General features: G+C 41.7%; 2 protein-coding genes across 2 annotated transcripts; one reads left to right on the top strand and one right to left on the bottom strand.

The window, feature by feature from the left end:
- Positions 1-5350: 5350 nt before the first annotated feature.
- LOC147421471 (uncharacterized) lies at positions 5351-8337 on the bottom strand. The gene is made up of 5 exons (XM_086502705.1): positions 8140-8337; positions 6544-6621; positions 5968-5996; positions 5746-5883; positions 5351-5646 (listed from the first exon to the last, which is right to left on the bottom strand). The coding sequence occupies exons 1-5, from the start codon at positions 8335-8337 to the stop codon at positions 5559-5561; spliced, it is 531 nt and encodes a 176-aa protein (XP_086358831.1). The 3' UTR covers positions 5351-5558.
- Positions 8338-12850: 4513 nt separating this feature from the next.
- LOC147421470 (uncharacterized) lies at positions 12851-13978 on the top strand. Its single transcript, XM_086502938.1, has one exon. The coding sequence runs from the start codon at positions 12851-12853 to the stop codon at positions 13976-13978; it is 1128 nt and encodes a 375-aa protein (XP_086359064.1).
- The last annotated feature ends 10570 nt before the right edge of the window (positions 13979-24548 follow it).

Raw genomic sequence — 24548 nt, 5'->3', positions numbered from 1 at the left:
TTCTCCATGGCAACAGGCTATGTGTTACCCCACTCCCATCGTGAGAAAGTCATGTATGAGTCCCATGCTCCTCCATATGCGGGGCATAGAGGCATTCAACCTACTCTTTAAGGAATAGAGACGTATTTCTATTGGCCTACCATGAAAGTGGACATACAAGAGTATGCTTCAAAATGTGGTATGCCAAAAGACTAAGTATGCTAGAGGGAAGAAACCTGAATTACACCAGCCATTGCCAATCCCTAATTCACCATGGGAGAGTATATCCATGGATTTTATCTTTGGATTATCCAAGTCTATTCATCGGAATACGGGAATATGGACAATAGTTGACAGGTTTAGCAAGCAAGCACACTTTATTCATGGAAAAAAGACTATAAAGGCACACCAAATAGCAACCCTCTTCATATCTCATATTTTCAAACACCATGGATTATCAACATCCATCGTGTCAGATAGAGATTCTAAAATGACCAGTAGTTTTTGGAAAGGTCTCTTTGAAAATCTAGAATCATTTGGGTTGGTTAGATATTAGATTTTATGACATTACCTCTCTCTTGAAATCATAGTCGTACTCGACTATGAGGTAGAAGAGATAAAGTCTTAGTGATTAGTCTACGTTGTAGAGGATCCCTTTTCACCCTACGACATCGTTTCGGAATGGATGATTAGTCCATTTGGTGCTTGGGAGACGTCATTGCCGCAAGCATGTCTGCTCTTTAGTCCACATCATACTTCCAAAGTAGAGTGACAAATTCTACTTGGTGTTTGAGTGACGTCGTTGTCACAAACATGATTCTATGAATGCATACTATTTAAATTTGTGCACACAAGAGGATTAGTCTTATAAGACAAAAGCATTGTTCATTTAGAAACATTTGCTTACTCTAGTGTAGCATTGGGATCCTTAAACTGTATTCCTTGCATCCATCTAGCATCTTCAAAAGGATAAATTTTGAACTTAATAAGATACCGTCATATAATCTTACCATGTCATAGTACTTGTCTTCATGCCGAAGGATAGCTTTGGGTTGCAGCACCTCTTCTTGGTCTTCGATTTATGGAGGGTCTTCAATAATTGGTTCTGTTGGTGACTCTCCTTTGTAGGGCTTAAGTAGGCTCACACGAAAAGCATTGTGTATGAGCCAATGGTTGGGCAACTTGAGTTGATAAGCCATGTCATTGATTGGCTTCAAGATTTGAAAAGGACCATAGTATCTTTTTGCTAGTTTAGCATAATACTTTCGATGGCCCGTAGGATTTTTGTCCGTCGTTTGTCTCAATCGAGCCTTGGGAAACTTAAGTAAGACCCAATAATTTTCTTTGAACGTTAAGGCCCTATAGGCTTAGAATAGTTTGTTAATGCAAGTGTATGAGTTTCATCCCCAGATCCCAAAGTGATGGACTGTAATCCGTGTTCCTCCTTAAAATCTTACTTTGACCACAAAAACCTGCATTAGAGCATAGGTACATTCAAAGCCATGTTGTTTTCAAATTTGGAACTCAAAAACCCCAACAAAATCCAAGTCTCTACTTAAGTCTCTGAAAATTACAAAATCTAGCTTAAAATCCAAACTAATGATCCAAATAGCAAAAAATTGTAGCCTTATGGCTTACTCATCATGTTGATCCAATCCCTATCTTCAAAAGTGTTTTTTGCCAAAAATATTTGGCCACGATCCATGTACCCTAATTCCAAAATTGCTTGCTAGGTCTAATGGTGAATTTTGGATGAAAATTGAACTAGTTATGTCCATTTTTGTATTATGGTCAAGTTATGGCCATCAAAGCCAAAAACGAATTTCAATCATCTACTTTGCAACAAGTTTTGACAACCTTTTGATCATGTTTTTCTTAAATAAATCCTTGAATTGTGTTGGGAAACCCCATTTTATCGGTGATGATATTCTAATACTCTCCTTTATGGTAGCACCTTGATCAGATGGGTTGTTGATGAATAAGATGCGCTTAGCTATAAAGGTACATGCTAGTAGAGTTTCCCTTCAATTTTTATACATATATAAAACTATTTGTATATTTGCATTCTAAATTGGGGCAATACTAAGAAACTAGCTTGATACCTTGGCCTCTGCTTAGAGTTTTCTTGTCTTGAAATGGTGTGGATGTCTCTCACCGCTAACAAGCTTTGGGCTCCCTCACCTTGTTATGTTGCTATGACTAGCTCACATTCTCTTGCTACAATATGAATAGGTGCTTGATAATTATTATCTTGGAATGACTCATAGAACTAGGATTACTTTTGGAACTCTTTTGCTGTACCATATTGTTGAGATATGTCTATGTTGGATGGAGTTCACTTACTATGATGTTACATGATCTTGGCTTGTCAAGTCTTATCACCTTTACTTGGGAAGCTTGTAAATAGAAGGAGTGCACTTAACTTGAATGGTTGTGGTTGGCAAACTCTTTGATGAGCATGCATGTACTATTTTAGAAGTGGTTATCTTGCTTGCTTTGATTTTGGCAAGACCTTTAAAATGCCAGGGTGCTTTGGCCTCTAATTCAATCATTGCTTTTGCTTGACTGGGAAGGTTATGGATGGGATGCTACCACGTTAAAATCCTCTTCTTCTTCTTCTTCCTCTTATTCGCTTGGGAATCATTTACATTTCTTATACTAAATTGGAATCCCTCTTCCAAATATGTTCTTAGCTTCAATACATTCGAATATGGATGCGTAATGACTAGAAGCTCATTGGTGGGCTATCACTTAGCTGATGCCTTCGGTAATTGTGGTTTGACAATTGAGAAAGTTTTCTTAGCAATGCTTATCCTCTTTATTTCTTCCAAGGTTAAAACGCTTTTAGTGATGGCTTGGAAAGTTAACTCTTAGTTTATTGGAAAGGAAACACTTGGGACTTATTTGAATTTGTTAAAGTGACTCATAGAAATCTATGTTTTTATATAGATCTTTCATTCATCCTTGGATGCATAGAAGCAACCGACACTCCAAACAAACAATCCACTAGAGAGATACAAGCATTAGAAGAAAGAGGGAGAGTACATAGTGCTCAAAGACAACATGTTCTTTTATCCAAAACTTTAGAATTTTTACAAAGATTGGCCTTTATATCTCAGTCAAAGATTTGTGATAAAAAATAAATGATCTCAGGTGGTTAGAGTCATGTTGATGCAACTTGGAAGCACTTAGCCCCTATCCGCTCATCTCATAACTACACACATGGACTTGGAAATTAGCAAACTACATAAATTTGAACCTATATATGTTCAAGGTGATCAAAATAATAGCAAACTTTACAATAATGGCTCATAAATGTGGCTTTGGGCTCATAAGTTAGCTGTGCAACTAAACTGCTATTTTGCACGAGTATTATAGTTTCATATGAGTTTATGCTCAAAAGTGAAAGATTATGTATATTTTAGATACTTTGATAACATATTGTAAGCTTGTAAACAAATTTTATGAAATATTTTCTAAACATCATCTAGCATTTTATTTAAAGATTGAGAAAATAGAACATCTAAGTGTCCTTTTTTGAAAAAGGTCTCAATGAAAATTTCCACTAGCTAACTTAAAGTTGAGGCCGAAATCAGCTCAATTGTTTTGCACCACAAAAACCCAAAGGCAGTTGTAAGTTGATCTATGTGTCCCCAAGGTTCTTTAGACTCTCTGACCCACTATAGATCCCAAAAGTGCACCTTGTGCATAAAAAAATCCGAAGGGCTCATAAATTAATTAAGCAAGAGAATGAAAGTTTTAGTCCTAATGTCATGATATTTTGTCCCCTTTAGGACAAGCCCTAGTGCTTATATAGACAATAACGACTTGTATTAATATTTGAAAGCGCAAAAAACAAGAAAATTACACTTCTTCTACACTAAGTAGAAAAGTTGAAAAGAAATTTTCTATACAATTACCTATATTCCCATCTCAACCTAATCCTTGTTCTATCCTTAACCTATTGCTCCTCTCAATTAACTTTGAACATAATTGACAAAAAAAAAATCTCAACTGCAAGACACTTGAGAATTTTGGAGCCTCCTCCAATTCAATGGAAAAAATTTTAACTACCTATTCTAATCTACTCTAACAAATGAATTGTTAGTCCAAAGAACATGCAATGCATGCCACTTCTAAGCTTTAATCTTCACTCATTGCCGACAACAATACCAAAAGAAAGTTGTGTGACAATGGTAGCATAGCATTCACACTAATAATCTGTAAATCCGACAAACAAAAAAGCTAACCCTAACCTAGAATGCGAAGGTTATATACACACACCACTAAATCAGTGGTCTAAAGAGATGCAAAGTATGCATCCCAAACTGTACCAAACCTACTTACTTGGAAGCTAAAAGTTCCTCTTTTCATACTCATGCAATGCTCAATGGCTTAAATGCTTGATGAACTCACTCAATGCAACCTAGGGTGATATAGCTACTCCATGCGTGCGCCAAGAAGTCAATGTGTGCAAGAATAAACAGCCCATGCGTGCTACCTACTTTAATGCTTAAGATGAAAAATAGTTGGTGATTCAAGGAATCAACACAAGGACTAAGCACTTATATTAGCAAGCAAGCTTGATCCGCAACTTCAAATGCAAATGCGCAAAGCAAAATAGACTAAACCATTGATTCTATTTGAAACCTCAATCATTATGCATGAATGAACATCTACGAGGAGAAGAATACACGTAGATAGATTCTTTGAGAGGATATGACAACTATGGATCTCCTTACAAGCTCGATTTGACTTGCTCTCTAGCTTTGGAACCCTCAAAATGAAGCCAAAAGAGCCATTTGTCATAATGAGCTTAAAAAACGAGGATTTGCATTTGACTGGTCAAGCCTATTATTTATAAACCCTACACTTAGTTTTGAGCTTTGTGAGCGACACAAAAATACAAGAAATATCACCAAGCTGTAGAATCATCTACACTCAAAAAATGGAGGCTACATATTTGAAATTACATGGGTTGTCAATAAATAGAGATAATGTAGGTGCAACCACATAACTGTTTGCAAACAAAATGATAGAAAATTGGTGACTCCTAGTATTCTCTGTACCCCAAATCCTTCCTACTCTTTGCTTATTTTAAATCCTTGCAGTTGTTCCTCAACTTTGGCATTCACTTCTAGCATATGTGCATATGCCCACACACTTGGAAAAATATCATAATATCTAGCAACGTCCATGACATGTACCGAGAGGACTAGGATCTAACTGAGGAGAGGAACATGAACTGTAGTGACGAGCAAGACGCATTGCGCTGCGGCGCAAGAAAAGAGAACCCCCATACAGTTTAAATGATAAGAAAATGTGCTTCAATGAATAAAAAATGTGCTTGGACATCTGCCAACAAATAGAGTCACGTTTAACTGTGTATGTTTTATCTTCCATGAATCATGCTCTCACACTAAAATACAGAATCTTGTAGCTAAGTAGAGTCGAGGCACTCTATGCCACTTGTGATACATGTTTTTAAGGCATGCAGGAATTTGAGTTACACAAGCCATCAGCACTCAATAAGTTGTCTTTTTACATAGGTACCAAAGAGAAACCAAGCAACGAGCAAGTCAAAGACAGCCCAACCAGCAAAGAAAGGCCAGCCAGCCACTAGTAAACCAAGGCACATCACAGCCGCAAAGGGAGCCAAGGACCGAGCTACAGACCAAAAAAACAATGTCTATCATGTTCCAATCGACACCTCTGATAGGCAACTCTGTTCAAGAAACTGGCTACAAAGGAGTGACAATTACATACAAACAAATTGAAACATTTGTGCTGGAAGGTCTGCATACAACTCCGAAGTCCATCATCCCAAGAGGTTGCTGTGCCAAGTTCTGCATGCTTGAATCTGGCTTCACATGTGTGCGCATAAAGATGAGGAGGAAGGCAGCACTAACAGTCAAAACAGCAATAATTGAGTGGACAACTTTACACAGTTGCATAACTAGAATCTGATGTTTCACGAAGATAAGTTACCTGTTGCCCATCAAGCCGAGCATATCTTGCTGTTGGACCAAATGCAAGATTATCAACAGTCACAAGATACGAGCCCGCAAAATCAAGAATTATAACATCTTCACGGCAAACACCCACATGACCAACAAATGGAGCTAGCTATGACACTATGGGCAGTGGGGTCCACACTATACAACGAGGAAATCTGGAGCGAGCAGGATCTTTTGATACACCTTGGGTACAGGATTCACCTCTCTGCAGCAAAGCCTCCTCATCGTGGAGCAGAGCCATGTTTTCGACCTCACCTTTACCTCACACTGTTAACTACAGCTCACCAACGTGTTTTTGAAACAACATAGAAACTACAGTCAAAAACAAGAAACGACAATCCATACAAAAGTAACTCAAATCTTGTTCACAGCACTATGAAGCAACTAAGCAGCAAAGCTGTGGAAATGCTAGAAGTTTGAACTTTAACCATCCGTGCAAGCATCTTTCTCATTCTCACAGGCTAGAACTTTGAAACCAGAACTCGAAGGGTCCAAAAATTGAATCTAGCAGCAGAACAATCTTTTGAGGAAGGTAGCACAAAAATACCTGCTCGACATTGTCAGCATTGTTTTGGCAAATACTTCCACTAAAGAGACTCGATGGACTGTCTGAGCTGAAAGCCTTCTGCGTAAAAATGATGACCGCAGGGCAACCCCATGCCAGAAAACATCCAGCTTACCAGCGAATCCGCTCACTGGTGCGTCCAACAGGAAAAACCTGAACCAAGGAGGGTAGTTGATTTTCAGCGTGAAGTTGGACGACATTTTGGGTTGCGTTTTGAGAATCATAAGTTGATTGGAGTGTGACGGCCAGCCCGTTGGAGATCTTGTGGGACGAGGGGGGAGCCGAGCCTCGTTTCTAAGTGACGGGATCTACGGCGGGGGCGTATTTTTGGCTGGGCGGAGAGCTTTGGGTCGTCGGATCAACGCAGCAGGGGGGGGGGGGGGGGGGGGGCAAGAATTATATAGCGTAGGACTCGCATTACCCTCAACGTAACACGCTGGGCGAGATGGATTGAGTGTGGGAGTGTGAAGGGGTAGGTTGCGGGGTCAAGCCTCGATGGCAGGCGGGAACCATTCCTTTTTGCGCTTGCTGGAAATGAATCGACGGTGGATCCTCTGCTCGCCGTTGATCCCTTGAATGAAGCCCGTGTCACCTATTAACGAGGGGGGCCGGGGCTGATTTTGGATCGATTTCAGCCAGTGTACCTGCCCTGCCCTTGGAGAGGAGTTTGGAGATCCCTTTCACCCAGAGGTTGCTTGCAGCCTTGACAGATCGGTTTGTACCCGTCTACAATGACATTCTTTCGTGCCTTGGTATCGACTTGATATTCAGAGATGGACAATGCAGACTATATTGGGGTACATTGATGGAGACATGGTGGTTCTAACTTGCATTGAGTTGATGGTCTATACCCTTGTACTTGCTCTCCTAAGAAGGTGATGAGTTTGATATTATCCAATCATACATGGCCTCTAATAGAGTTTTGGAGGTCATCTCCAAAATTTTCCGGTCTAGATCTTGCAGGTGAGAGCTTCTTTGTGGCTGTGCCTGGCCTTGTGAGGCTTTTCCACATTCTAGGCATGTAAGGGGATTTTACAGTTTTTGTTTGGCCAACCATTTGTAGGCTTTTTTGATGGGCAAGTTGGATTTAGCATGTTTGATGAACCCACTATATAGGGAGGAAGGGATCGCCCCCGTTCTGACATGAGTTCCAGCCTTATACTCTCTTAGTTTGCAAAATCATATCACCAAGGGTTGTGCCACTCTCTCTCTCTCTCTCTCTCTCTCCCACAAAATAAATTCATCAAAACATGAAACTAGATGGATGAAACAAAGGCCCATATTTCTTGGCAAGAGGGCAAGCAATGAAGTGCGTCTATTGTCTTCTTTGAAAGTGGTGCAAAAGAAACACATTGGAAATCTAACAATGGTGCAAACTTGCTCCCAATTCAAGCCCTCTTACCATAGCCCTCCAAAGAAACACCTTTCCCTTATAAGGAAGTTGAATATGCCAGCTCAAAACAATAAATCTCTCCACCAACCAACAGATTTCTTGATCCGCCAAGCCTTGTTGGCCTTGTCATCCAACCAATGCTTTCGTCCAATAAGAGAGTAATAGAAATAATTTGTAGAACTCACGGTAATGGGCTTTTTGCCTATGACTTTCCAATCTTGCCAAGGTTGACGAACGAGTAAGGCAGGGAGCAGATGAAAAGAGGAAAGGCAACCAACAAATAGCTCCCAAATACCTTCATATCCATGAGGGTTGTTGCACTCTACGGAAAGAGAGAAGTTGGCAGCATTGCAACAAGAGATAAAAATACCAAGCCTTGCCATACGGTTGCTTAGCAAAGGTGCCCTTTGCCAAGCCAAGTAATAGTTCTAGAGGTGGGAAGCACCTCAGATTGTAGAGAATTTGTTGCCTCTCTACGAGAGAGTGGCTTCCGATGAGCAAACTTCAATACTTCTTGCCATGAAAGCACCAAGCACGCGAGCAAAGACGATTTGTCATGAATATCAATTTCTAACCTTCTAAAAGTATTTCCAACTGAAATTGGCCACTTAAGTCTAGGGAAAATAAAGAGAGAACAAGTGAAATTGATTAAGTGCTAATGGATCAATCAGTCAAGGCTTGGGACCAAAAGAAGAAAAGTCCATAAAAGAGCAAATGTAAATTAGTAGCTTAACTTTAGGGAAAATAAAAAGAGAACAAGTGAAATTGATTGTAAATTAGTAGCTTAACTCTAGGCAAAATAAAAAGAGAACAAGTGAAATTGGTTAAGTGCTAATGGACGTTGCAACCGGTCAAGGTTTGGGACCAAAAGGGAAAAAGTCCATAAAAGAGCAAGGATAATTGCTAACTAATTATCTCAGTCAAAGGTATAGGTCAAGGAAGGAAAAATGTATCCCGGGCAACCTTGATCAAAGGTACAAGACAAAGGAGATGATCGAGTGTCACAAATTGATGATGTGGCAGTTCTGCTCGGACAGACTGCTGACGTTGCGATAGGTTGTACGTACAGTGACGTGGCAGGTAGGCTGTACGGATCTCGGAAATCGTACTGACAGGCTAATGTGGTAGAACGTACGGAATTCTGCTTTTTGCACTGACAGCCGTACGAAAATTGTGCTGGCTGCTTTTCCTGCACTTTTTGAACCAAGATGCTTTTGGAAGACTTTGCTTTTGAGTTTATGGCTCTTGGGACTCTGCTTTTAGCATCCCTTGTAAGTTTATACGGAGCCCAAGGGCCTCACTTCTCAGAGCATTTGGACGCAGAGTCTAAGAGTTGAGGACAAAGAAATACCGAAAGTCTTTAGGGCCAATCTCTCTTGGCACAGAACTACGCCGGGCCATGTCGACTCTTGAATTGTGAAGTGTTTTAAACGAATCTCTCATGTCGCGATAGAACCTAGACAATGGTATCAAAGCATGACTGATTTCTCTTCTACTCGAAAATTCGATCCTTCTTCTCGCGGCACTTATGGATTCCGAAGAAAACTAGACGACTCCATCTGCCACCCCTGATGCGGGAGACGGTACCGAAAATTCAAGCGATTTAGTGGAGAATGAGTACGGGTCACCCTGGCCCTCGCAATATGACCTCATGGAGATGCAACATCGACAGCGGGTTGACAAGTGCACAAAGTAGATGCTTCAGTTTGCGAAGGATCCCCAATATGCATAATTTTTGACCCAGCAAACATACCCAGTGGCAGAAAGCCATTGAGACACAAATCAAACCGGCAATCAAGAAACCTCCTACTCCGAGGATGTTCATTGAAGAAGAACTTCATGATGTTGTCGAGACCCGAATCAATCAGCTTCTGAACACGAAGAACCCATCGAAGAAACCACAAAGAAGCAATTGAAGAAGCACAACAAGAGGGCCGACTACCCCGGTTACTTGGGTCATCAATCTTCTTATGCGATTGCACAAAAGCAGAAGAAGCATGTGCATTTCAAAAGACTACCTAGTTCTTCTTCCTCTTCTTTGGAAAATTCATCTAGCTCTTCCTCTTCCAACTCGAGCGAGGAGGACAGAGAGGACAAGAAGCGAAGCAAGAAACAAAGTTTTGGAAAGAACAAGAAAAAGGCAAAGAAGATCTATTCTGAGCAGTTTCTGATAGTTCTACAGAGGAGCCATCCTCTGACAATTCGGACTCCGACGACCACATGTTTTATGCAAAGAAGAAACGACTTTTACAAAGCCAACCGATATGATTTTCTCAAAGACAAGAACAAAAAGACAAAGGATGTAATATTTTTAGCTATGACTACAGTTAAATGAAAATGATTTTTGCACACACAGGATTAATATATGAATTTATAAATTTATTGGTACCAATTAATTATGTAGAGTAAATTTCCCGGTGCAATGTGCCATTTGGGAATTTATCCCGGTCCAGATAGTATGATAAGTAGAGCAGCCGGACATAGTGCAGAACCAATCTGAATAAGCGCATGAATAAGATGGTGTCCCTAAAGGGCTTTAAAAAGTCATAATTAAATATTTTCACCGTGGCCGCCCACGAAAGTGGCCGGTCAGACACAGAGTAAACACGTCCTGGCGAGAGTAGACAAGTTGAGTCGGGGGAGGCATGAAAATGACTGAGCTAATTACGCTCAAGTTTAGTCAAAACGTTGGGTTTTTACGTGTGTTTTTAAGTCAAAAGGTTAAAGACCTTGTAAACTCAGTGGCCAGACATTATGAACGCGGCCAAATATAATAAACTTTATTAAAAAAACTCAGCCAACGTGAGAAAACTCGAGCAGCCAGTGTTTTCCTATTTGCGAACTCTCTCTCTCTCTCTCTCTCACACACACACACACACACACACACACACACACACACACACACACACACACACACACACACACACACACACACACACACACACACACACACACACACACACACACGAAGCGCCAGATTGCCCGAGAACTCACACGAGGGGCATAAAAGCAAGTAGCACTAGCAATTGGGGGCTCTCTGCAACAGTTTCCACCCGCGCAAAGTCCTCTCTCTCTCTCTCTCTCTCTCTCTCTCTCTCTCTCTCTCTCTCTCTCTCTCTCTCTCTCTCTCTCTCTCTCTCTCTCTCTCTCTCTCCCCCCCCCCCCCCCCCAACGATTAGCTGCTTCGAGTCCATGAAGAGCTCGTAGGAGGCCACGAAGCGCACGAGAACAATGAAGGGCAGCCTACGGAGCTTAAGTGCGTCCCTACGGGGAATAGTCGCACTCAAACAAGCATAGTACTGGCTGTCCGCACAAATTTCAGCATTCCAACTGCGTCCAGAAGCAGAATTCAGCCAAGAAGAACTCGTGTGGGTACTCCCTACGCGAGTAGAATTAGTCACGGCTACAAGTATGAAAATTTCAACCGATAGGCTTATGAATTTATATGCTCTTATGCATCAGAGTAGTGTCTGGGACATGAGCAGCGTATGCTATTTTGGATTTATGCGCTTGTAATTGTTCAGAAATAATAAGAAATCTCCTTCAAGGGGGAGGACCAACCCATCTTCTGGTCCCCAGTCCTTTGTCAATTTTCTTGCATTGTTTTCTCAACTTTGTATCGTGCATAGTTTTTATAAAAAATCATAAATAAGATCCAAAATTGTACGATCACGCTTTTGATTCTATGACAGTGTTATCAGAGCAAGGTCCTCTCATTTCCTTTCTTAAGGAGACACGTCATGGCAGGACAAGCAGAAGAGCTTGAGCGGCTCAGGTAGCAGATGGCAGAATTGCAAGCTGCTCTTGCTCAGCCAGAAGTGCCAAAAGTGCTTAAGACCCTTGAAAAAGGGAAAGCAAAGATGGTGGAAGAGCCATCTCAAAATCCCCCAGTACCAACTCAGGGAATACCTCAGACTAGGGCCCCAACATGGCCTCAGAGGGACCTTGTACTAGGAACCTCTCGGCAACATGAAGAAGAAGAAGAAATCCCTTCGTCGACTTACTTGCCAAATTACTCTTTCATGAAGAACTTGGATAATATCATTCCTACACGATAAGGAACTCGAGTTACCCCTAGACGAGGTTGTAGATCAACCACAAAAATCAGAAAAGCAAGACAAGGATTATAAAAAGAGAGGACACAGAATCCCAGTGGACAAAGATTCCAAAGCCATCGCCAAGAAGCGGTCCCGACACCACAAGAAAAAGAAGAAGACGTTCAAAGCTAGAGGTAAAGATGTTAAATTTGAATGCTATAATGGAAAGAAGATCGATACGAAGGCTCTCGCTTCTATCGACAATTCTAGGTGGCCTTTGCAGAAGGTAATTTCTCAGAACGCTCTAAACTCCGCCATGTTAGTGTGTATCTATAAGATACGGCTAGCAACTGGTGGGTTACCACAATTCTAGAGAAACGCAAACCCAAAGATTGGGAGGAGTTCAAAAAGGAGTTTTATGCTCAATTCCTTCCTCCCGACTTTGTTGATGATGTGAAGAAAGAATGGGATTGGCTCTCCCAAAGAAAGCATGAACTACGTCGACAATTTTTGGACAGTCCTCCTTAAAGTCACTCCCTTTATGAAAATTTCTTATGAAGAGAAGATGCACAAGTTTGAAGCTGGACTCCAGCCAATACTTAAAAAAAGTATGAAGCTCTATCCCCAAAACACTCTTCACATTATGATGCATTCCGCCCTTATAGCCGGAAACTTGCATTCGAAAGGAACTCCTCAAAAGCAAAGGTTTAGTACTTTTCATGCAAAGCAGAATGCTCTCACTACTGAGACAGAAACCGCCACACGAAAGCGGCCTTCAGATCAGTCCAAAGGCCCAGAAAAGAAGCCAGAGGGAGCAAAGAAAAGCAAACTCCTCACTTCCTCTTAGTTGAAGGCGTACATGGAAGAGGGCAAATGTTTCTATTGTGGCAAGAAAGACCACAGGAAACCAGATTGTCCACAGCTTAAGAAAGATTTTCCTCCTCCTGCATCGAATTCAGTACCTGATGTACAAGCCAACACCAGGAAGGAGAAAGAAAAAAGACAGTTACTCAAAGGGTTGGGTAGCTTGAATGGGCAAAGAGTATTAATCTTGTTTGATCCACACTTCATTGACAACTTCATCTCATTGGATACCTCAGAATCTCTTAGACTTACTCCCAAGAGATTGGGAACTCCAATCACTTCAGGATTAGCCTTTGAAGGGTTGACTACGAATTCCACTCCAATGCAAGGGCATTTGAATCTAAAGATTGGGAGGTACTCTGATCGAGAGTCTTTTCTAGCTACACCAATACAAGGCTGCGATGTTATTCTAGGCATGCCTTGGCATTACAAGATCCATCCTATTCCAGAATATGTAAGCAAGAAACTGTCCTTTTCCTATAAAGGGCATCAATATGATGTAGATGTAAGTGCTAGTGATTGGCCTATTCCTATGGTCAGTCACATCACTGTTAAAAGAGAAATAAAGAAGTGTCTTTCTGCTTACTTGATTTTTGTTAAAGATAGAGAGGTGAGTGCTGAAAAAGTCTTATCGAATTTAGATAATGATCGCCCAACTTTTCTTAATCAGTATAAGGATTATTTTACTGACACTCTTTCAGACAAATTACCCCCTGAAAGACCGGAAGATCATCGTATTGATCTAATCCCGGGCAGTTCACCCCCAAATCAGCCACACCGAGTTAGTTTCCTACAACAAGAAGAAATCCTTAAACAAGTAAATGAACTTCTTGAGAAGAGTCTTCTTCGACCTAGCACTTCTCCTTACTGTTCACCGGTCTTGCTTGTTCAGAAGAAAAAGGGCACTTTTCAAATGTGCATTGACTATCGTTCTCTCAACAAGATTACGATTAAGAATAGATTTCCGATTCCCCAAATCGATGATATCTTAGACAAACTACAAGGGGCACAAATTTTCATCCGCATAGACCGCAAGTGCGGCTACCACCAGGTTCGTATTACTCTTGAAGACATACATAAAACTGCATTCCAAACAACTTATGATTGTACGAGTTTCTACTAATGCCTTTCGGCCTTACTAACGCTCCAACAACTTTCAATCGAATGATGGACCGAATTTTTTGTCTTCATCGACAGTTCACAGGAATCTTCTATAATGACATTCTAGTCTTCTCTCACACAGAGGAAGAACATAAACGACACCTATAGACCGTGTTTCAAGAATTCCAATAGCATAAACTTCAAGTTAATGCTAAGAAGAGTGATTTTTTTTTTATAGAGATTCATTATCTGGGACACATTATCTCCCATAATCAAGTACGCATGGACCTAGCAAAGGTTCAAGCTATTTCAGATTGGCCACAGCTTGCTTTGGTTCATGACGTTCGAAGTTTCCTCGGCCTGTGCTCCTACTACATACGTTTTATTCGCCATTTTGCCCATGTAGCTGCACCTCTCCATGATTTCACAAAGAAAAAAATATCTTTTGTATGGGGGGTTAAGCAGAAAGAAGCTTAAGTACCTACTCACCCATGGACCCATCCTCGTCGTGTCTGATCTTTGGAAACCATTTGAAGTGCACTGTGATGCTTCAGGTGATTGCATTGGCTCAGTTTTAAACCAAGAAGGCCATGAAATAGCTTATGAAAGTAGACAACTTCGAGATGCAGAACTTCATGCTTCCATCTATGAGAAAGAACTCATGGTAGTTATCCACACTCTCTCAGTTTGGAAACACTATCTTTTGGGAGCAGATTTTACGATCAAGACATACCATCAGAGCCTTGGATATTTTCTCTCTCAAGGCAAGTTGTCTGAGGAACAGATGTGGTGGGCCAATTTTCTCTCCATCTTTCACTTCCAAATCTTACACACTTTGGGAAGTAAGAATGTGGTGGTAGATGTGCTCTCTCGACGACCCAAAGTAAATGCCATAACAAGTATACATCATCAAGAGTTGGAATCTCTACCCGAGATGTATCTTGATGACTTCGATTTTGGTGAAATCTGGCAACAACTACAAATTGGTACCGAACTCTTTCCCTACTCTATTAAGGATGATTATCTTTATTTCCATCAGGCTCTTTGCATGGCGCGTCCTGTCATAAGGACGTGGCAGCTGTTAACTATGTCACGAGGATGCGACAACTGCTAACCTTAATTGTTGGATTCTTCCCAATGATTTTGTTTTATTTTTGAGACCCTCTTTTTGAAGTTGCAAATGGTCGGACATTGTATGGCCAATGTGAACGGTAGTTTCACTCGCAGACGGGAAGTTGGTTGGCACTGGAATTCGTATAGTAAGAGGATGTCTAGGCTCAGTGCAAGATCATGAAGGTCCCCCCTGTCGCACTTAGCAAGTTGGTGGATACTAGGAAGTGAACTCAATAAAAGCATAAAGTCAAGGTGGGATCACCAACAGAAAGTATCTGACAGTTGGGCCACATTGCACTTTTGGATGCGGTCCCAATGAGGATAGATGGTTAGATGACCAGTGGGAGCCCAACGGAAGCATCTCCTAAAAATTAGGAAACTACTATTTTGGGCTGTGAAATGTGTTCGTGTCATTACCTTCGGTCTGACCAGGGGAACACTTTACAACTTTGCTGTGAAGTCAACTGGGCAATTAGTCGGGAGATTTTTAGGTGGCAATCCGGAAATGGGCAAATGCTTGTAAATGTGTCAAGTGGCACTTTCTAGTGTACTTGCCTCATGCAAAAAAACGGCGCTGAATTTTTAGATGGGAGAGGCCTCATTTTGCAATTGTCACAAGTTAAGAGCTATGGAGTGCCTTCTTTCCACTCTATGTACAGTGTGGTGCTAGGAATGATGCCCTGCACACTACACACTGCTCTCTCTCTCTCCTCTACGTGCAATTATGTGATGCCCCACAAGACGGCTCTTCATTTGACTGATGTACAGCTGTATGGTTTCATGCTTTTGTGTTGAGGCAAGAGCCTCCTTGAGCAGGAACAGGGGTAGCTAATTGCTACTCCAAAGCAGGCACCGGTGAGGGTCATAACCTCACCGTACAGGTGCATTTTCAGCACTATGTAGACGCTGTAAATTGACTGTTTTTCAGCCATACGGACGTCGGAACCATTGGGAATAGTACCCCACTGGCAGAGGACAGTTAGGGGACTGTTTGGGGCTGAAAACAGGGCAAAAACCAGTAAATACAACGTGCTGAATTTATTGTTTTTGGGCAAGAATCAGAGGGTTTATGCCAGTGGAAGTGAGTTCCAGGACTGGATTTGGTTTCGCACAAGTTTTGGGGCTGTTATGCTACCGAAATTTGGCCAAAACATGTGGTATCTAGCTGGATACAGGTAAAGGATTCCCAGGACTCTACTTTGTAATCTACCCTCTCAAAGTATAAAGAAATACCGAAAGGGGCGCCAATTTTGGGGCCTACAGGTTGTCGACGTCTGCTCGGAACATTCTAGCTTCTGAGCCGTGAGCGTGCTTAAGTGTTAATTCCCATTGCAGGTTTCCTTTGCACGTCCTCTTTGTGTGTATCTAAAGTAAAGAATTTCGGGTGAAAGCCAAAGCCTAATGCCCCACGGGCCGGTTTCAAGGTTTCGTTGCCCGGACATCAATCACTTTTTCCTCAAGAATTGAGCCTCGGTTGTTTTGGGTAAAGTCACAGAGCACAGGAATGCGGGATTACACTATGGCCGACAAAGGGAAGGGCATTATGGAAGAGGGTTCCTCTTCGAAGGACATACATGAAACTGCGATGGTGTCCGAGATTGGCAAGAGCTCACGACCACGTCAGTCTGTACCTCTTGTTGATGTGAATGTCCCTCTAGTAGTACAGAGTTTTATGACTGAGCAACTCGAGGATGATGCATTCAGGACTTAGTTAGTTGCCGTGGTGAATGTCTTTTTGCAACTGGTGCAAACTCCAAGGTTTATGGAGTTCTTGCAAGCGCCACCAGTGCAACAACAAAATATGCAACCTACACCACATACAGAGCTTGTTGAGGCTCAAGCCCAAATACTTCATGCAACTCCACAGGACAGGGAAGACTCGTATGTTGCGGAGTCAGGGGATCCAAAACAGGTTCCTCCCGTGCTTGAACAGGTGGCTAGAATGCCTATTCCACAGGTTATGCCAGTTCAGTCCGCCACCTTTCAAAGCTCGCATGTTGTCTTGAATGGACAGGGAACTGGTTACCAGGCAATTAACCCAGTTTTCCCACCACCTACGGTACATCGTGGGTTTTTCAAGGGTGGGTCAGTGTTCCAAAGTATGGCTGTTATGCACCTGGAAGTTAGTCATACAAGCCACGAACAGTGTTTGGGGGTATGCAAGGCACGATGCCAAACCCCATATGGTAATATCGGCATGCAACAAGGTTTTCAGTGCAGCCAGGGCCAGTTTGGGGTGCCACAAGGTCATTTTGGCATGGTTGATTTTCTGGGCAACCAGATATGGCACCTCTGACACAAAATGTTAATGGCCAAGATGTGACGATCATGCCTACCACATTGACCATGTTGCAGACCATTCCTTATGACAACTTGGGGACACTAGAAAAGCTGAAAGCTTACAAAGAAGGTGGTGCAACTGTGAAGTTTAGCAGCTTTAGTGGCTTTGAGGATAAAGCAAAGGCTCTCACTTTCCTCCAGCAGTTTGATACAACTTATGCAAAAGGGAATTTTACAGAGGCCTCTAAGGTAAGGAAAGCTGCCACTTTCTTAAAGGACAATGCGTTGACATGGTGGATGACATTGTTAATGCAAGGACATGCACCCGCCACTTGGGGTTTACTTCAAGCAAATGTTTGCATCTGCTTGGCTGTCAAATGAATTTGAAGCTGATATCATGACAGATTGGCACCAGCTTACTTTGGCTACATGCAAGAGCTTGCTGGAGTACAATCGGATGTTTTGCAAAGCGTTACTCTTAGTGAACTCCTCTAGATTTGTGCCATTGACAAAGCAGATAGAGAAGTATTGTTCTGGGCTGCCTAAAGTGCTTCACAATTACTGTACCAAGAACAGAGTGGCTACCCTCACTCAGCTTATGGAATTTGCTAACACTGGTCTTGCCTTGTTGAAAGGAGAGGACAGTGGGTTTCTGAGCAACGAGAAAGGAGGGCAACAAAAGAAGAATTCAGGGAAGAAGCCCTTTGTGAAAATGGCTCTCAAAGCATCACAGGGGTCATAAAAGGCCACCAAAGACAAGGATTCAGCTGGGACTTTTGGAGCGCAGTCAAAGAAACAGAAAAGGAAGCCTTTTGTGCGCAAGTCACGCAAGGAAAAGAAGGTCCTAATGGCTGAAAACAAATGCTTTATATGCGAGCAGCCTGGTCACTTTGCTACCAATTGTCCACAAAGAAAAAGACCAGCTATCTCAGATGATAAAGAGGAAGGTGACTCATATGATAAAGAGGACTAGAAAAGCAAGAAGCCTAAACCCTTGGAGGTTTAGTGCTAGACATGGTGGGTGATAGGCCTAGTACAGATGCCAGTGAGTTATGCAGGGCATGGGGTAAAGTTAGGGAGAAGACGACACTCATCTTCTTTGATCTAGGTGCCAAAGCCAACTTTATCTCACTTGAGTTAGCTATGAAGCTGGGCATCAGAGCAGAAGAGATGGGGTACACAGGACATGCAGGGTTGGCATGTCTTGGCCATTCAGAGTGTGTTACTCCCATTATTGGAAAGTTGTGTTAGCATTCAGTCATATGTGGACACAGAGTTCTATATCATGCCATTAGAAGGGTACAATGCGCTACTTGGAATTTCATGCATGTTCAAAGTGCATGGCGTGCTGGATGCCTTCGGCAAGACGATCACCCTTCAACATAGGGCAAAACTCATGTTTTGGATGTAAAGCTCAAAGGGGAGTCTGTCCCTATTGTATCTGCTTGTGCTGTAATAAAGAATCATCTTTTTGTGTACTTGATTTTTGCACGTGATGTCTCAAATAACTGTCAGTCAAATTTATATGTGTTAGATAAAGAAAGGTCAGCATCTTTGCGAGAGTTTAGTGACTGTTTCTATAATTCATTACCTTCGCAATTGCCACCAAAGAGACCTGAGGATCATCGGATAGATTTGGTGCCAGGGTGTAGCCCACCAAATAGACTTCCCTACAGGGTAAGCGCGGCACAACAGAAAGAGGTTATGGGCCAGGTTGAGGAGTTATTAGAGAAGGGGCTGATTCAACCTAGTTCTTCACCCTTTTGCTCCCCAGTGCTCCTAGTACAAAAGAAGGATGGCTCATGGCACATGTGTATTGATTACCGTGCATTGAATAAGAATACTATCAAGAATAGGTTTCCTATTCCTCAAATTGATGTTATTCTCGATCGTTTAGAGGGTGCTGCAATTTTCAGCAGGATAGACCTTAAGAGTGGGTACCATCAGGTTTGTATAAGGCTAGAGGATGTGCACAAGACTGCGTTTAGAACGACATTTGCTCTTTATGAGTTTCTAGTGATGCCGTTTGGTCTAACAAATGCTCCTCCCACGTTCAACAGAATGATGGACCGGATTTTTTGCTCGCATCAACAGTTTGTTGGGACGTTCTTCGGTGACATGATAGTCTATTCGAAGAATGAAGAGGAGCATAGGCGTCACTTGACCATTGTGTTTGAAGAGCTGCGCAGTCACAGGTTACTTGTCAATCCTAAGGAAAGTGAATTCTTCCTCAAAGAGATTCACTTTCTTAGCCACATAGTCTCAAAGGATGGTGTCAGAATGGATCCCGCAAAGGTTGAAGCTATTAAGACATGGCCAGACTTGAAGACTATGCACGATGTCAGAAGCTTCTTGGGGATTATGTTCCTACTATTTGAAGAGATAGCATTACCTCTTCACGCATTGCAAAAGCAAGAGGTCACTTTTAGATGGACTCAAAAAGAGTTTTCAACTTTTAGTCTCTTAAAGGAAAAGTTGACTTCAAATCCAGTAAAAAATATTACCAGATCTCAGGAAGTCATTTGTGGTCCAGTGTGACGCCTGTGGCAGTAGCATCGGAGCAGTGCTAATGCAAGATGGACGGGTAGTAGCTTATGAAAGCCGAATTTTGCAAAGGCCAGAGAAGACTATGCAAGTCTATGAGAAAGAGCTCTTGGCCGTGATTCATGCGCTTTAATTGTTTCAAGAAGTATCGCAAGGTCTGGACAACAAAATCAACACCCTAGAGGTAGTGCTTCCAACTAGAAATTCATCAGACCTTGCGATACTTCTTGACACAATCAAAGTTATCTGAAAAGCATATGCGATGGGCAAACATTCTTTCCATGTTCCACTTCCAGATTATGCATGTGGAAGGCAAGAAGAATGTTGTGACTGATGTGTTATCAAGGAAGCCACAAATTTTAGGTGTGTCAATTCCTTATCATCATGAGTTAGATGACATGAAGGAATAGTATGCTATCGATGAAGATTTTGCAAGGATCGTTGAACAGCTGCAAGAGGGGAAACATCATGAGCACTACCTCCTCAGAGATGGTTTTATGATGATGCATTGCAGACTTTGTGTCACTAGGCCATTGCAACATAAGGTTATGAAAGAGAGTCATGTCCAATGTATGTAGGGAATCGTGGTATTGATGCGACAGTTAAAGCGATAGAGACATTATTCTATTGGCCTACCTTGAGGAGAGATGTGGATGCCTTTATGCGAGCATGCATAATTTGCCAAAAGGTCAAGTTTGACAGGCAAAAGGCACCAAGGTTGTTACAACCACTGCCGATTCCGGATAAGCCATGGGAAAGCATTGCTATGGAGGAGGGTCTATTCCTTGGCCACCGCCAAGCTGCCCACTTGAACTTGGATTCATAGTTTGGTAGATACCATTTTTTAGGCTACTTTTTGTCCCACCGAGGTTGAACTATAGAGCTAGTTGATTTGTTCCTCTCCAACAGCTCCTGCTATAGTCCCAAAGTTGGCCCTTGTTATTAAGCTTTTTAACAACTTCCCTCCAAAATGGGTAAGAAAGATGCCTTTAGCCTTGGAGGGCAAAGGTGACCAATGAGATATAGAATTGTGGAAGTACCTTGACAACTCTCCCCATTCCATGGATTCTATTGTTGTGTTGCATTTTTGAGTGAGCTCCTCTATCGTATCCACAAGTTTTAGGATGACCCAATGAGGGTTTGCAAGGCTTTTATCCTCAATATATAAACTAGATTCTCTCTTATTTATCTCTCTTTTAAAATCGTGATGATTAGAAGGAAGAAAACAGAAATCGATGATATTTGCTTTGTAAATGGCAATCATCATGAGACAATCTTAGGAATAAACTATTCACCTCCTCATTATAGTGTCAACATTTTGCATCTATGAGAAGGCATACTACTAGGTCTACTCTCTTTCCATTATGTGGAATCTTTAGAGATTCCACCAGACGCTGCCCTCGAGGCATCACATATACAATAAGCTCATTGAATTTAACTACAAAATCAAACAGGTGAATTTGTGCATCACGGATAGGTTTTTACGCTGATCACTCCACCTAAGGTGTGTTGGTAATCCTCTCACAAACCCTTGCATATTAAAAAACACAATGTCTTGCTTTGTTCACCCTTGCATAACTTTGTTTACTCCTCACAACCCTCGTCTCTTGCCACTTTTCCCCAGACTACTATTTGAGACTTTACTTTCTTTTTCCGTCTAATCCAAAGGTGGGATCTTATGAAATCCCCCCAAATAACCCTCTTCCACAAAATTTGAAGAACCTACTAGCAAAAGAGTACATGGATTTCAAATCATCCTGACCATGGATTACTTCCACCAAGGACAAAGAAAAACCTAAAAGCAATAAGGGTAAGGCTATTGTTGCAGATATAGGTATTGTTGTTGCTCTTATTTGTAGTGTGTATCTCTGTGTGTGTGAGAGAGAGAGGTGCGTGTGTGTGTGCGTGCGCATGCGCGCGCGCACGAGAGAGAGAGAGAGAGAGAGAGAGAGAGAGAGAGAGAGAGAGAGAGAGAGAGAGAGAGAGAGAGAGAGAGAGAGAGAGAGAGAGAGAAATTACCTAGTGCGTTTTGTTTTTGGGAAGGGGGGGCTATCAAAAAGCTAGGGTCATGAAGTAAGGTGCCATGCATGTTGATTGAGATCTAAACACGTGTATACAATTAGCACACCTTAAATACTTCTTTGTGGAGCATCAAATAATTTTCCGTTCTTGGTGTTCCAACTGTTTATGAATCATTCCAGTTTGTTTAGTATGCTACTCAAAGTTGTTGTACACATCATATTATTGATTCCACCAAAAAACCTTTAAAGCAGAAGCTTCTCTCCTTAATTTATAAACCAACGGACACAATTGCAATAATTTTAAGGCATTTGATGTTTCATTTTTGGTGTTCCATGTGTTGTGAATCATTCTATTTTGTTGAGTATGCTACTCGTAGTACTTGTCCACATCATATTGTTGAGTCCACCAGAAAACCTTTAAAGCACAAGCTTCTCCCCTCAATGTATAAATCAACTTACACAATTGCAATGACAATAAGGAAGAGAACGCAAAGTCATGATAATTTGCAAGTGTAAGACTTTTATCCCTTTTTTAATAGCGAAATTCCCAATTGTGAGTAGGTGTTATTGATAAAGCCAAAAAATTACAAATGCTCGCCATGCTCGTGATTAGCTATGACTCCTTAAAAGTATCAAAGATACATCAACTGACAGTGTTGCTACGCCACACAATGAAAGAGCCCACCCTTTCACCCATGCAAGTGTGTCATTGCGGTACCCATGGTTCTTGGCCACCGTTCAGAGTTTCTTTGTTTTCCAATGGAGAAAGACCCTTTTATCTTGGACTATCTACGATAACTTATCTATTTCTATGGATCTCTCAAAGATTCCACAATTTCTTGCCTTCCAAATGTGTTTGAAGTAGTAATATCTCGTGACTTGCATAGCGATGAGTAGTGCATGGTTTATGAACACCTTTCCTCCCATGAAGAGATTGTTCTTGAGGAATCATCTTTTCCAGGTTCTTTGGCCCCATTTGCAAATCTTTCCTACACGTCCACATATCATCAGGCACTCCTTGAAAAGGTGAGGGAGCTCTTCAGAAGCCGTTCTGTATTGCGAGCATCTATCTATACCAAATTTCCATGGCAACTACTTCAGTCCAGTCGACATGGCTCCCCAAAGTACCTTCCATAAGAAAACTTCGATCCCATGCGGCCACTGAAGGTTCCATATATTCTTCATGACTGTCTCCCATCTTGAGACCCAGTTTAAGCCGAAATGCTTGTTAACAGGAAGAACCAATCCTTTGAGGCCATACGGGCAAGAAGGTATACATCCTTACTTTGTAGCTTTAGGAAATGTCTATTCATTGGCCACCGCTAATCTGTCCACTTGAACTTGGATTCATAGTTTGGTAGATACCAGTTGTTAAGCTACTGAAGGGCTCTATTGTGTAAACTTTTTATCCCACCGAGGTTGAACTGTAGAGCTACTTGCGTCGTTCCTCTCCAGTAGCTCCTACTATAATCCCAGAGTTTGCCCTTGTTATTAAGTTTTTTAACAACTTCCCTGCAAAAATGGGTAAGAAAGATGCCTCTAGCCTTGGAGGGCCAAGGTGATCAATGAGATATAGAGTTGTGGAAGTACCTTGATAGCTCTCCCCATTCCATGGATTCTATTGGTCTATTGCATTTTTGAGTGAGCTCCTCTATCATTTCCACAAGTTTTAGGATGGCCCAATGAAAGGTTGCAAGGCTTTTATCATCAATATATAAATTAGATTCTCTTTTATTTATCTCTCTTTTACCATTGTGATGATTAGAAGGAAGAAAAGAGAAAGCGATGATATTTGCTTTGTAAATGGCAATGATCATGAGACAATCTTAGGAATAAACTATTCATCTCCTCATTATAGTGTCAACATTTTGCATCTTCAAGAAGGCCTACTACTACTTGGTCTACTCTCTTCCCATTATGTGGAATCTTTAGAGATTCCACCAGACGCTACCCTCAAAGCATCACATATACAATAAGCTCATTCAATTTAACTACAAAATCAAACAGGTGAATTTGTGCATCACGGATAGGTTTTTACGCTGATCACTCCACCTAAGGTGTGTTGGTAATCCTCTCACAAAACCTTACATAGTAAAAAACAAAATGTCTTGCTCTGTTCACCCTTGCATAACTTCGTTTAGTCCTCCCAACCCTCGTCTCTTGCCACTTTTTCCCAAACTACTATTTGAGACTTTACTTTCTTTTTCCATCTAATCCAAAGGTGGGATCTTATGAAATCCCCCCAAATAACCCTCTTCCACAAAATTTGAGGAACCTACTGAGAAAAGAGTACATGGATTTCAAATCATCCTTACCATGGATTACTTCCACCAAGGATGACAAAGAAAAACCTAAAAGCAATAAGGGGAAGGCTATTGGTGCAGATATAGGTATGGTTGTTGCTCTTATTTGTAGTGTGTATATCTGTGTGTGTGAGAGAGAGAGAGACGTGTGTGTGTGTTTGCGCACGCACGTGCATGCGCGCACGAGAGAGAGAGAGAGAGAGAGAGAGAGAGAGAGAGAGAGAGAGAGAGAGAGAGAGAGAGAGAGAGAGAGAGAGAGAGAGAGAGAGATTACCTAGTGCATTTTGTTTTTGGGAAGGGGGGGGCTTTTAAAAAGTTGGGGTCATGAAGT

Source organism: Adiantum capillus-veneris, chromosome 27, assembly GCF_014529385.1.
Source record: "Adiantum capillus-veneris isolate H3 chromosome 27, ASM1452938v2, whole genome shotgun sequence".
NCBI lineage: Eukaryota > Viridiplantae > Streptophyta > Polypodiopsida > Polypodiales > Pteridaceae > Adiantum > Adiantum capillus-veneris.
This window is presented reverse-complemented; position numbering and strand designations above follow the sequence as displayed.

What these genes read in the sequence shown, in the direction of transcription:
- LOC147421471 (XM_086502705.1), bottom strand. Translation starts at nt 8,337, where the DNA reads ATGGCAAGGCTTGGTATTTTTATCTCTTGTTGCAATGCTGCCAACTTC. An exon ending in ATGCTGACAATGTCGAGCAG is followed by an intron (nt 5,997 to 6,543) that starts GTATTTTTGTGC and finishes TTGGTCCAACAG; the next exon opens with CAAGATATGCTCGGCTTGAT. An exon ending in CTCGGCTTGATGGGCAACAG is followed by an intron (nt 5,884 to 5,967) that starts GTAACTTATCTT and finishes TTTGACTGTTAG; the next exon opens with TGCTGCCTTCCTCCTCATCT.
- LOC147421470 (XM_086502938.1), top strand. Translation starts at nt 12,851, where the DNA reads ATGGAAGAGGGCAAATGTTTCTATTGTGGCAAGAAAGACCACAGGAAA.